General features: G+C 35.7%; 1 protein-coding gene and 1 long non-coding RNA gene across 2 annotated transcripts in view; both read left to right on the top strand.

Moving 5' to 3' along the window:
- Positions 1-1818: 1818 nt before the first annotated feature.
- hth (Meis homeobox homothorax) overlaps positions 1819-15096 on the top strand; it is a 527706-nt gene continuing 514428 nt past the window's right edge. The window contains exon 1 of the mRNA XM_034978385.2: positions 1819-2116. Coding sequence (XP_034834276.1) covers positions 2102-2116 — 15 coding nt within the window. The 5' untranslated portion in view covers positions 1819-2101. The remainder of the gene's footprint in view (positions 2117-15096) is intronic.
- On the top strand, positions 7013-8796 carry LOC138403537 (uncharacterized). Its single transcript, XR_011237787.1, has 5 exons — positions 7013-7190; positions 7277-7510; positions 7915-7974; positions 8089-8272; positions 8469-8796. It is a non-coding gene; the product is annotated as an uncharacterized lncRNA (long non-coding RNA).

Raw genomic sequence — 15096 nt, 5'->3', positions numbered from 1 at the left:
GCAAAACGTTTCGTGCGTGTAGATGGAATGTCGACGACATAAGGATGGAAACTCGCCCGACGTCTTGCGGTTCGGTGGTAAAATGGTGAAGGGGGGACAAGATCGAAAAGTTCCTGAGCACACTCTCCGAAATATATCCTATAAAACACTGATAAGCCGGCGACCTTGCGGCGGTGATCGAGACTTTGTAGTTTCGCCAGTAAAGGGGAGTCTTCGCCTATGAGTCTCCTAGCTCGACGATCAACAGCATCCAGAGCCGCTAGTTGGTACTTAGCGGAGCCATCGAAGAGGTGACTGCAGTACTCCATGCACGACCTGACCTGAGCTTGGTACAAAGTAACCAGTTGGCGCGTCGTGAAGTACTGCTTGACCTATTGTCAATGTAGAAGTAAGTAGGTATCATATTATAAAACTTAAAGCTAGCCTTATCTAATTACTATATAAATCATGACCGCGTGGAATGGTGCCAAGAATACTGGCTGCATTTCCGCGCTGGACAGCCAGGCTGATCCGTTGCGCAAAAAATGAGCCAGCCCTTTTGTCACCAGTTGAGGCTATTAATCGCGGTGAAATGTCTCGTAAAAATTTTTTAGCACTAAGACTCCATGGCCCCAGGGTCTCCACGGCAAACGGCACAAAAATGTAACTCTCTATAAGAGAGGCATACTTACCTACTTGCGCCGCTTGCCGTTTTCAGCTGTTTCTGCTGCCTACCTGTTTTAGTAGGTATCTACATACATTAAAAATAAAACAACTTAGAGTATTTACTAGTTTCTTAGGTACCTACCTACCTGTTAAGTGACACTAGGATTTTTATAACGACTTATTTCACGATTTTTATTTAATGTGGGAGTAGGTAGCCTACCTACCTATAGATATCTAACTATTTACCTCTATCAAGTAGCATGTAAATAATTATTTAACTAGTTAAATTTACCTTTAAATTAACCTACCTAGTTAATTCCTAAGTATCCCTATCCACCTGTCTGTGAAATATAGAAAAAGATATAAAATAAAATATATTTATCTAGGTCTAAGTAGGTTAGGTACGTCTAAATTCACGTGGACGAAGTCGTGGATCACAGCTAGTTAAAATTTTGGTCCTACCTTATCTTTACTTACTATAGGAATTGCTATGTCTTTGTATGGAAAAATATAAATAGACACCTAGGTACCTATTAAGAAAAATACCTAGGTAGGTATAGGTAGATGATAAAATTTTCGCGGACAAAGTCGCGACAACAGCAAGTTCAGTTGGTCCTACCTACGATAGAGATGTGGGACATCCAAAACTGAAATATCCATTCAAATAGCATAAACAGTCACAAACGCATAGGTATACAACATCCGTGAAAATGGAGAAAAAAAAACAAATTAACACTGATAGATAGGTACCTATCTATCGCAATCAAATCCGCACCTTTTGAAGATATGACGTTTTGCCAGAGTTGCATCTGCCGTGGACCATAAATGTACCACGGCAAAATATCGAACCTTCAAAAAGCACGTAGGCAATTGATCGCGGTATCAATGACCCGGAATAGGTAGGCAGGTACGTGGTATTAATATTAGTACGTAGAATTGCAAGAGTTTAAAGCAAAAATTAAAAAAAAAACATGTTTTGAATTTAGTCGCGGGGACTGAGGAATTTGAGCGCGTTCGCCGGCTGCGCGTCGAGGAGTGGCGCGAGGAGTGGAGTCGAGCGGGAGGGAGCGAAGAGGGAGCGGGGAGGAGACGGCGCTGATTGGGCGGCGCCGCGGGGCAGGCCGCCACGCCCCGCCGGAGCCCCGCTCGCGCCGGCCGCGCCAGTGTCCGCCAGACTGCCGAGCGCGCCGGGCCTCCCGCTCCCCGCGCCTCGCTCGGCCACGACGCGTTCCGACCATCCCAAATTCAAAACCAAAACTTAACAGTTAACCCGTCGCGAGTGCATTATGACACTTGTCACATCAGTGAGCTAGCGGGCAGTGACAGTGTCCTATCATATAATATATATGCCGATGTGTATGTGTTCACGTGTTGTGTAGTGTTCGCTTTGGGCCCGTGACGAAAAACATTCGTGGTGGCCAGCGGAGCCCTGCACCCGGGCTCGGGGCGAGCTTTCATGGCTCAGCCTAGGGTACGTACCACGCCCAACCACGTGAGTTTGACAGTAGGCACACACCTTGGAAAGATCTTCCATTGTATCCCCTTCAATAGGCTCTACTTATAACTTGTAGTTAAGATACTAGTGTCATAATAATGCTCTTAAGTCATGACTTGAGAATAAACTGTTCATTGATAAGTAAAAGCCTGGCTGGCTATAGGACATTTGGCGTCTAAATACAGCGTACCTATTTAGTAGATAATAAAGTGAATAATGGCACATAAATCGCATTATTAAACTATTTATGCTAGACTAATAGCCATAGGCAATTCTATAGTAAATTATATCCTAGTGTCATGTACATCAAATAATGACTTATGTCAAAGACATCATCAAATAGTGTCGTATGTCAAAGACTTATAAATACAATTACGACATCATTAGCATTTACGGGTTAAATCCTTCTAATCGGTCACTTCAAAACTAAAGTGAGATGGTAACTACACCCTAGTTATTATATAAATGTCTTAAATCACATCTTTTGGTATGTAGATAGTAGAGATATATTACAATAATGTTATTAAAGCAAATCTCAGAACTAAAAATACTTAAGTAAGTAGGAATCTATATTATTCAGAACTTATAGGTCGTTATTAAAATCCCACTATCATAACTCAAAATAATTATCTTTCGGTATAGAGTCTTAAAAGTGAATGATTTTTTAATAAGTGTTCTATTTGTGCACCAATAACCTCTTACAAAACAACTTCAATTACAATGTAACGAATTAACAACAAGCATAATAGAATAGCATAACTCAAAATGAAACTGTCCTGAATTGGGCTCAAGATGTACATATGGAGAAATGTAGGTATAGATATTACTATAATGCATTCAAACTAAGAATAGGTAGGAATTACCGCCATATTGTGACGTCTTAACTAATATATAATAAATTAGAAATATATTTTGATTTAATAGATTGTATTAAGATCAAGCTAAAACTGAAAACTTTTGAATAAAGTATAAACTTTTCTTTCATCCTTTAGTGATTTCATAAACCAAATTTTGACAAGTTAAGATATCAGTGAATTGTGTCCGAGGTGATATATCAATGTGTGTAGTCACAGGGGAGCTATTTTAACAAGTTGGACGCGTTTAGAATATATTATAGAGTTTTAGAATGCGTAGCCCAACCGCCGACGCGTTAATGAAAACGAAACGAGCGCTTTGCGGTAGTAAAAGCTTAGATAACGCGTTTTGTAACAATAACCTGTCGTTCAAGTTGGAAAAATTGATAAATGAACAGTTTCTTGAACTGTATTAAATTAAATCAAACCCAATACGTCTTCCATAAATCTAACGCACCTATAGAGATAGATCGATAGAATTTGAAGATAGATATTTATATATCACTACGAACTACCATATATACCTATTACTATATCACCCTACCGGCAAAGTCGTGCCGCCAAGCGATTTAGCGTTCCGGTACGATGCCGTGTAGAAACCAAAGGGGTATGGGTTTACTAAAAACTGCCATACCCCTTCCAGGTTAGCCCGCTATCATCTTAGACTGCATCATCACTCACCACCAGGTGAGATTGCAGTCAAGGGCTAACTTGTATGTGAATAAAAAAATTAAAAAAAAAACTTAAACGGACCTAAAGAGAATCTTAGCATCGCCATCTTAGATAGGTAACGAAGTAAAAAGTAGGTGTAAATAAATTGGTGCATATAAGCTTTTGAGGCGATGCAGAAGAAAGAGTAAATTGATAAAAGATATAAAAAAACATACAGTTGCGATCTCTGAACCGTTAGGTGACATTGCCTTCAGATCTCAGACCACTAAGTGCTTCAAAAAATTCGAACTTTAAAGGATTTTTTAATTATTAGTTCATTGAAAAGAGGCAATGACCTTTAATGATAAGATAAAAATAAAATTCAAAATATGTACCAGGTATAGAGCTTGCTCTACAAAATATACCTAGAACAACTACAGCAGGTAGGTACCAATAGTAGTACATAGTAGGTACCTATCTACTTACAACAAATAAAAAAACAGCGGCACTGATTTTTTGAATTGTTACAACTCTACAATTTTGGGATTAAGACATTGTAACTGTAACCATTCAACTCTTATTGTAGCAAAATGAAAACGCAAGCAAAATCAATTAATAGAGAAATTAGAAAAAAATAACACTGTAATTTTGGAAATGGGACATAATAAATTGATTTCTTACTAGGTACCTATTTTGTTTTACATAATTTGAACAAAACGAAAACCAAACAATATTTAAATTACCTACTTTATAAAGAAACAATCGCACTGATTTTTTCAATTGTTGCAACGTAGATTCTTACTGTTTTGAAAGTTACAAAAGCGAGCAAACTTTGTAAGCGAATCAGAATAGGTTTTGTGCATTTGTGAGCATTTGTATCGAACACCTGATGGCGCAGTTTGTTGAAATGTGTCTAACAATAAATGAGATAAAATGGCTTCCAGCGGGGAGTCTATTGTGGACTGCTCTTATGGGATAGGGATCGGGACGGTACGTAGGTAAAGCTGCCATCCGTGCCAAACAAGCTAAGTCAAATAATGCTCGATTTTGAGTTGATGACATTTTAAGTTTATTCTGAATACGTCAACATAAACTATCAGACCAATTGTGGCGAATCTTTGCAGTTCAAAATCATTTATAGCTAGCGTTCTAAAAATAAGATACAATAGATTCCGTCGGGAAATAATATATTCTGGACTAAGAATAGGAATTCAGGGTAGTAGGTACAGTAAAGTGGTCATTCTCTAGCTAAAACCAAATAAACCAAATGGTCTGCTTTAAATTTTTGTGTATCACGTTAAAACCAGTGGAGTGTTTGCTTAAACCTACTGCCAAATTTAATTAAATTTATTAGAACCCAAGACAGGACCTACAAATTAAATACGGGCGACGGAAAAGTAAGCCTAAGATTTATGCACAGATATAAAACATACTTTCTATACCACTATCTATAAATGGTTAATAGTGTTTTTAGTTTGTAAATTTTGAGTTAGGTCAGTATTTAGGTTAAATGAACAAAACAAAAAGTGTATGTTGTGCCTAATTAAAATTCCTAAAACATAGGTAATAGTATAGGTAGTTATATAAAACTAGGTAATAGTATATATTTTTATCTTAATAAACAATCAAAATTAAGTTTTTTCGCTACTCATAAACAACTAGTAATTTGATAAGTCCATGACACCACGAGCTCATAGATTTACTATGGGCTCAAGTTCAGTTCTTGTACCACATACGGCACAGGGACTGGGCAGGACTGCTCCGCGTGTACCACATATGGTACACTGCACCGAACGGGTTAATTATAGATAGCAGTTTCTATTAAGGGCCCCATATGCAAAATTATGCAACTTTTGGAACCTTTTTATTTGAAAACTATAAATAGAATAACTTTGATTTTCAATAAATGAGCTTTTTGGTTCTTTGATCTAAATTCTTCAACAAATAAAAACGCAACTGGTAAATTGTTTATAGAAGTATTCATCACGATATTAAATAACGTTAAATTCAAAAATGGGGATCGTTAAAATCTTAATATATACTAGGAAAAGGACATGCAGATAGCTTTTATGACGTAGATATCCGCTAAAAAAGGATTTTACAAAATTCAACCTCTAAGGGGGTAAAATACCTTCGGGTTCAAAATTTGTGTAGTCCACGCGGACGAAATCGCGAGAATAAAGCTATTTTGTTGATAAAATAGGATCTTAATAGGCACCTAGATAGCAGTTTCTTAAAAGTAATGCAATTTTGAGTACACTAAACAGTAACAAACAATCGGCCAAATCGGTTGATTTGTTCTCAAGTGATGAATTTACATACATGCGGTAATTGATTTATTTACATATGTACAATATTTAAAATTTTCTTCTTTGTGGGAACTGTTTTATCTCTGGTAACATTAAGAAACGTCAGAATTCTACGGTATTAAAAATCAGACTATAGGTATCATTTGACGCCTGCCATGTCTATCATGTTCCGTCCAAGCTTCGACGTTTTGTTAGAATTTGCCTAACTGTCGTGAACTGTGGTAGTAGGTACTTACATATTCCCAAATATCGATTTCCACGTTTTTCTCTCACGTCTCAAATCTTGCATTTTGTACTTAGCTGCTTTTGAAACAGACGTAGGTAAAGTAACAAGCGGCTTTAGACGCACGGTTGGGCACAAAAGGGCCTATCTCGGAAACCAACAATAAAATTCAATTGACAATGAAAAGAAAAAACTTAGTTCGCGCCACAAAGAACCCTAACGGAACACTCGGGGACGACTTTCTAAAAGATTTAGGGTTGTATTGTTTTTGTTCAGCCAGGTACATGTCGAATTTAATCCGTCCCTTTCAATACTAGTTATTTGAGATTTTTTTATCTGCTGGGATGAAATAAGAGTAAAATCGTCACAAAATATATAACAGTAACAGCCATAAATAATATGAGAGAAGACATTTGCAATTAAAATTATGCAAAGATTCAGCGATTTCATCCGCATGGATTTAGATATTTTGAAATCCCGTGAATTTTCCGCGATAAAAAGTAGCCTATGTCACATTCCAGGGCTATTCACTAAAATAACATCTCGATATCGAGGCTCACTCAAGTGAGATAGCTCACTTCGAAAGCAAACTCACTTCACCTTGGTTTGGTATTCTGTAAACATCTGCTACGCACATGCGAAGTGAAGTGAGTTCGGAATGCGAACTCGAACGACTAGGGATGTGTCCTCTATGGTAAAGCGAATCGGTAAAATTTTTAAATCCGTCTTTTATCAAAATACGTACACATTTCTAATAAAATGTATGATTTATAGTTTTGGTACAAAAAAATGTACACATAAAAAATAAATCTCATTTTTTTAACGTATAAGATACCGAAATTACATTTAGCACCTACCGGTCTTTGTCGCAAGATGGCTGCGAATTAAAAAGTTTTAAGTTTGTTTACAAACCAAGTGACATTAGTGATCGAATTCGAAATTGTGGATTAAAAGTAACTATTGTTTTGTGGATTTTAAAGGATTTGTTGAGGAAAAAGTTTCCAAAAAATGAAGTAAGTATTGTAATTTTGCTCTTTAGTTACAAATTATGTTCATATCTAACAATTCGTGTCTAACAAGATTACATTTCGTAATACAGCATCACGGAAAGAGCGTCGCATCCTTCTCGGGCTCAAATTGAGTCTCTTTTGGAGTACTTGGAGAGAAACCCACGCCTTGCAAAGGGTTTCTCTAAAGTACCTAGTGCAAGGGACGCAGCCCGAAGATCTTGGGAGGCACTGGAACTCCAACTAAACAGCCTTGGAGGCTGTGTTAAAACTTCAAAACAGTGGACCAAAGTTTGGAGATAGATGCTCCACTGCCACAAACAGAAGTAAGTGAATGGTTTACATGTAAAGAAGTGAAACATTGTTTAAAAAACCCTGGTTACACTTAAGCTGTTGGTCCCGGTTATTAGCATTAACATCTCACCTAATGCTTTGCCTCAATGGTGTGACATTAAAAAAAGTATTTAGTGTAGGTAACTAATTCTGTTGTACATAATCTACTAACTTTAAAAACCCCAACTAAAATTTGGGGTCTAAACATTATATTATCTCTTTCAAAATGCTCCCTGTGGTAAACTTGTTAGATGTATTTATATAACAGAATAGCTCAAGTATTGTATTTAAAGTAATTTATTTTTAAACAAACATCTGTCAGTAATAAATAGAAATACTATATTATGCATTTATTTACATTTTATTGTTTTATTCACATTATTTAAATTTGTTTTAGGACCATCAATGTTACAGAAGCACTCCGAGCACACTATCAGATATAGTCATTTCTGCTAGGGTAAGGCTAATTTGCTATTGATTTTTTTTTACTTGAGTTAGTTACTAATAATATCTTATCAAATTTACATAAAATATACATATTATCTAATATTATTATACCTACTTTTTTCAGAATCAGAGTGTTCTGCCTGTACCTCCTTCCCCACCGCACACCCCACCAGCTGGAGTTAGTGGACCACCGCCTTTGCCTACAACACCCTCGGGCTCGGGTGCTCATCCCTCACGGCGCACGCTTAATGCCCAAAGTTGGCTGTTGGGATCACCAGCACAGAACCAGCCACCTTCCCCGATGACAAGTAATTATAATTTACAAGATAACTAGAAAATGCGATAGATTTAGAGTACCTACCCAATAATAAAATTATTGTTTGTGTCTGTAAATATACCAACAGATTTGAATAAGGATAGATTGACTTTAACTTAATAAATTAATATAAATTCTACTAAATTACTTACTTTATAAATTCTACTAAGAAGTTATTTTTGTTCTAGCGCCATCCAACCGTCGCCAAAGACGCCAAACAGTGGCATCTCCAACTCAACGGTGGTCTCAATTCTCCAGAATGACAGAGAGATTTCTGGCAACCCCAATACCCCATAACTAAATTTATATTAGTTAAGTTAGGTAATATTGTAATTAGGTAAATAGTTTAGGTATAAGAATAAAGGAAAATAGAATTATAATATAATACATGCATACTTCTGCGTAAGTACCTACTAAAATTAAAATATGTACAAAATTTTAGTTAAGTGAATATTATTATTATTTTTGAGAAAATAAATATTCCTTTAAACCGAAAATAATATTTGGTAAACAAATCTTGATGTTTTATTTCTTCCAATAAATGTTCTATTAACTCTTCGGAGAGTCGGTAATTAAAAACAAAGTCTCGAGTAATTATTAAATAATAGTAAGTGAATTACGAATCTCATTCGCTTGACGTCGACTTTTTTCGTCGAAGACCCTCCACTAGGTGGACGGACGACATCAGACGAGTCGCAGGGAGCCGCTGGATCCAGGCGGCGCAAGACCGTGGCGTGTGGAAGTCCCTACAAGAGACCTATGTCCAGCAGTGGACGTCTATTGGTTGATGATGATGAATAAGAAATTGAACACAATCGAGCCATGGTAGTAATAATTCTATAGGTACCTACTAACCAATACTGACTAACAAAATGTAACTGATAAACTAATTATTTTACTTAAAACAACTTATCACTTAAATTAAAGCTTAAATGTTTTATATAAAATCAATTAAAATCACTAAAGCAAAAATTCACTCCGAATTCGATAGCTCTCACATAACTTTATATTTGACAAGTGGATTCGAGCTTTGAGATGACGTAATTCGACAATCGAAGCTCGATCGAACCAAGAAATGGCGTTAGAGAATACCACTTGTGCCTCATTTATCCTGACCAAGTAGTTTATCTCACCGCCGCATTCGTCAATGCGGCACCACCTGTACTATCGAGTTTTACAGAATACAAATGATCAAACTCATCGCGAATTCACTAGTCGAATTACGAAAAATGCTTTACAGAATAGCCCTGCAGGTCTTTAACCATATTAATATCTATGTAAGAAATGACGATAATCTCCGTAATAAACGTTGAGCTCCGTTACGGCGTGATGAGTGGCAAACAAACACACTTTCGCATTTTATAATATTAAGTAGGGGTGTACAATAATACAAAACAACAGAAATATATATCGTAAGTTCTACATATTATGTACCTATATTCTAAATGTGGAATTTCTAAGAGCCTACAAAAGTGATGAACATCGATCTTTAGAACGAGACAGCAGATTTGTAGAGCACTGTCTCGGTCGTTTAGACCGACAAAGGGTCATATGGGTATGAGTGACAAAGAGAACGCTCTACAAAGATGAAATGTCATTCTAAATGCTCATGTCATTCAAAAAATATGCTCCTGAAAAAAGCATATTACACAATTGAAGATTATCTAAATGATAAAAGAGCGTGGATTTGACCTGCAGCTCGTTCCGGCAACGCACAAGACTTCAAATACTATTTTATACATGGCATAATCTTGTACCTATATTAAATATTTAAAAAGAGCAACCGCCGAGTTTCTTGCTGGTTCTACTCGGTAGGAAAGGCATGCCGAACCAGTGGTAGATGCATTCGACTATTCGTAAGTACTTGTAAAAGTTTATTCGAATAAAAAAGATTTTTATTTTATTTATTCATTTATAGGTAAAGGCCGATGTTCATCACTTTTGGCTGCGTACTGTACGATATCCCTCCATACAGTCATACAGTGTTATAGACTTAACAGTGTTAATAGATACGTTATCAGAGAATTAAAAAAAATAGCTAAGGTGTTATGACAAATAAACACAGTGAAAAGGATTATCAAATAAAAAAATTAGCTAACCGTTGATTTTGGACGTCATATCTACACAGATACATGTTTTTAGATAAGAAGATTAAAAATACAGTAGCTGGCTTTGATAATTATCATTAGTAATAAATAATAATAAAATGGGAGATAGGCGCATTTTTCTGATTTGAAAATAGAATATCGCTTTGCCGTCGGGAAAGATGCACTTAGCGCATCGACGCGTTGCATCGAGAAACGCAGAACCTTAGACAATTTCTTTTTTTTAAATAGTTTCTTGTAATGGATTCTTGTTTTTTTGTCCAATTAATTTATAGTTTCGGTTAATATGATATAATATAGATAAATATTCTGCTAATTTAATAGAAATGTATTGAATAAAATACCTACTCTGTATTTTGTAGAGTTTGTACAATATTTATTGCACTAGGTTTTGCTATAAAAATAAATTATGTATAAATAAACATTATATGTATAAATAACTCGAAAAAGAGCGAACTCTTAATTTTTAAAGCAGGTAAACACCAGCCAAAACATGTGCCTCCGCTATGCCTCAACGGCACTGAACTCAAAGTTGTTGATACGTTTAGATACCTGGGACACATCGTGACCCAGGCGTTGAGCGATAATGAGGACATAGAAAGGGAGCGCAGAGCGCTCTCTGTGAGGAGTAATATGCTGGCACGTAGATTCGCTCGATGTACTAAAGAAGTAAAAATTACCCTATTCAAAGCGTATTGCCAATCCTTCTACTCGAGCGGTCTGTGGGTCAGATACTCCAAAAAAGCGCTGAACTCACTGAGAGTACAATACAATAATGCATTCAGAATGCTGCTGGGGCTGCCGAGGGGCTGTAGCGCTAGTGGAATGTTCACGGAGGCCAGGACTGATGGCTTTCATGCCATCATCCGTAAAAAGATGGCCTCCCTCCTACAGCGTCTTCGTAGCAGTTCCAGCAGCATTCTGGGTGCAATTAAAGAGAGGATAGGCTGCCCAATAATTAAGCATTGGGTGGCTGTGGCCACCGGGCGCCTAAAGCTGCCACGTTAGGCCACTTTATTTAATCAGTAAGCACTAACATTACTAACATAACTATAAGGAAATATTGTTACTAACATACTAACTTTAGTAAATATATATAGTTGTAAATTTTAATTATGGACTAGAAATGGTCTGAAATAAAAGATTATTTATTATTTTTATTATTATAAAAAATAATTTTATGATTTAGTATTTAAATAAGTAATTAGATGATTGGCACTTCGTCCTCGGGGATTTAGGTTTTTTTGAAAATCTCAAATTAAAAACTTTTTATTTCCGGGATAGAAATTTGCCCAATGTCCGTATCCGGGATGCAATCTGCCTCTATACCAAATTACATCAAAATCGATTAAAACTTAATAGGTTACAGACGGGACATAATTTCGCTTATATTATTAGTATGGATTAGATAAGTAAGAGGTAATTAAATATTATTGCAAAAATATAGGTAGGTACCTACTCACTGTACTTACTAGATGTTAGAAGGTTGAAGTTAAGTTAATTAATTATTATTATTTGTTCACTTTAGTTATGGCTAAATATTGTGGCTAATTCCGTTGTACACAATTTCTAAACTAAACTAAAATGACACATCTAAATCTGTTGCTATCCCTTTCATAATGTTGCTTGCGGAAATGGATAGCACTAGTTTTAGACCTGTTAATTTAGTTTAGTTTAGAGATTGTGTACAAGAGAATCGGCCCCAATATACCTATGGGTAGGATTTTAATAAACTTAAAAAAAATAGTGACTTGCCAAAAAAAAACAAGAGGCACAGATAATACAGATAAGCAATTGGGTATTTTTTTTAAACTCAGGCAAAGGCCACGCCTCTGGCGCCTTCAAAACATTAGCAAACATAGGTCTTAGTGTATACATTCAGTCTTAATCTGATAAGCGAAGGAGCTAGGTAGGTATAACGTTTAGGTATTAGAGTCAGGTTTGAGGATAAACAATATCTTATATGGTCGGTCACATAATATCTCTGACACGTTTAGAACTAAGAATACTTTATATAATACTAGATGAGGCCCGCGACTTCGTCTGCGTGAATTAGGTTTTTAAAAAACCCGTGGGAACTTTTAGGTTTTTCGGAATAAAAAGTAATGTCTGTCCTTTCTCCGGGATGCAAGCTATCTTAGTACCAAAGACAGACCGACATACACATTCGCATTTATAATAGGGTTTTAGAAATCCCTTGGGAACTCTTTGATTTTCCGGATAAAAGTAGCCTAGGTAGGTATGTATCCGGAATTTCCCAAAATCCTGAAGCACGAACAAGTATCTTCATTTTAACCGGAAACTGAAATACCAATTTGAATGAATATGACATAAAAATAACGGTTTTTCATACAAACTTTCATACCATATTTAATCCCCTAGGGATGGAATTTCCAGAAATCCTTTTTAGTGAATGTCTAAGTTATTTAAAAACCTATTGTCAACAAGTTTCTCTTAGATTTGGAAATTAATATTAAAATATTACTAACTGTTAATAAAATTCTTAAGATTCTCTTTGTAAACCTGAAATGCATTTAATTACGTAACGCAGTTAATACGTGTGTAAAGCAAGATGAAAATTAACATAAATTTTCATTTAAATCGACACGATGACCTAGCGTTGTTCTTAGATCCATACTAATATTATAAATACGAAAGTGTGTCTTTCTGTCTGTTACCTTTCCATGACCTATAGGTAAGTAGGTACGTCTAACCGATTTTGATGTTTAGTGGGTTGCAACTTGCATCCTAGAGACGGACTTTTATTCCAGAAAATCAAAGAGTTTCCATGCGATTTTTAAAATCATAAACAAACGGGGATAAAGGGCTTCACGTATTATAATAACACTACCAAAATATTAGTATACATTTTGTTATATTGTGAGAGTGTTTGTTTGTTGGTTTGTTCTTCAATTACGCCGCAATGGTGCGTGATTTTTTGCAAGTTTACAAAAGCGACTTTTTATCCCGGAACATCAAAGCGTTCCCATGGGATTTTTAAAAACTTAAATCCATATCAAGTTGTCGGCATCATCTATTTTGATATCACTACTATTAAATGCAAAAATGTGTTAGTTTGTTGGTTTGTTCTTTAATTACTCCATAACGGAACAACGGATCCGGCGGTAGGTTGGACCCCCGCGGTGTAGGAGGCCAAAGTTTTAACCACTAGTGACTAGGTTTTTTTTAAAATTTATTTATTCTTATTAATTGTATAGACTATCAACATGAATTTTGCATAGATAAGTAGGTAGGTACCTACCTAATAGTTACAGATCTGAAGAGTGACATTAAGCTACTTTTCATCACGCAAAAATCAAAGAGTTCCCATGAGATTTTTAAAACCTTTTTTAAAAATCCCATGGGAACATTTAAATTTTTCACATTTTTCCCCATTTTTTTAATCCACGTGGATGAAAACGCGGGCATCATTTTAAAATTGTAATAAATTCACAGTGTGAACATTGACGTAGAAGAATAAATTAAGAATTATAATTTATAAACAAAAGTTCGGTGTGTATTTAATGTTACATTAACTAACTTTGTTGCTAATTTATTTTTACATAAAAATTATCATTTGGTTTCATGCCTGGCCGCCGTTTTTTATTTTGTGGCACAGGAATAGAATTTTGGTTTTTAATATTTAAATCTTTCTATGATCTATGTCTGTCTGTTAGTTAGGTATGTGCGTTTTATTCAATTGAATATCACCTGCTTTAACAGAGAAGGAAAATATCGTGAGGAAACCGATAGGTTTAGGAGTTCTACTTCTGTATTCTGAGGTTTTACATAATGTTCTCAAAGGCGTGTGATATATGAAAATCCGCACTTGGCAGCGTGGTGAACCATGGCCTGAGTCTTTTTCATACTGGGAAGACGCCCTTACTTGAAGTCTTAACCACTAGGATAGCACTATTTCTTTTTATTTTAAACGCAGAAACTTACCCGCTACTTCGTCAGCGTTAGGTTTTTTAAAATCCCATGGGAACTCTTTATTTAGTTAAAGGTAAAAAAGTAGGCCTATGTCCTTCTCCAGGATGCAATCTATCTCTGTGCCTTATTTCACCAAAATCAGCTAAGCAGATGGGCCGTGAAAAGCTAGCAGACAGACGCACATTTGATTCGCATTTATAATATTATTAGTATGGAATTTGGATATATGAATTTTAACTTATCTATTAGCTTACTTACCTACTTGTACAGTTTCATCTTTTTGAATATTTGTTGAATAATAGGTACCTAATTTGTTTCTAATTTAATTTTATATTCATTCACATTAAAGTGAATAAAAAGGCCTATGAAATAGTAATTCAAAAAGATTAAGAACGACGTTCACTGCCGCATATGTATTAAAATCACACCGTCTCGACAGATAAAACTACGAATAAAAATTATAATAAGAGTAAAGTCCCACAAATTGCTATTGCGCTGGAACAATGTCTCATTATCATCAAAATGACAGCTGATTTTGACGTCAGCTGAACTAAAAATATTAATATACCATCAGCTCGAAACTTCAGCCTAGTGCTGACGTCACCAAAATGGCGGCCACGTGCATTAGCAATTTGCGGGACTTGTACTTTGGTTAATATAAAAATTATAATCGGTTAGGATTTTGTGCTGTGTCGATAAAAGCGTGATAAGCGGAACTTAGTAAGTAGATGACAATATACATATTTGGACATCCAGATGTCTTGTTTGGTTTTAGGAC

This window comes from Maniola hyperantus, chromosome 18 (assembly GCF_902806685.2).
Source record: "Maniola hyperantus chromosome 18, iAphHyp1.2, whole genome shotgun sequence".
NCBI lineage: Eukaryota > Metazoa > Arthropoda > Insecta > Lepidoptera > Nymphalidae > Maniola > Maniola hyperantus.
The sequence above is the reverse complement of the archived record's forward strand: the minus strand, read 5'-3'. Positions and strand labels throughout refer to the sequence as shown.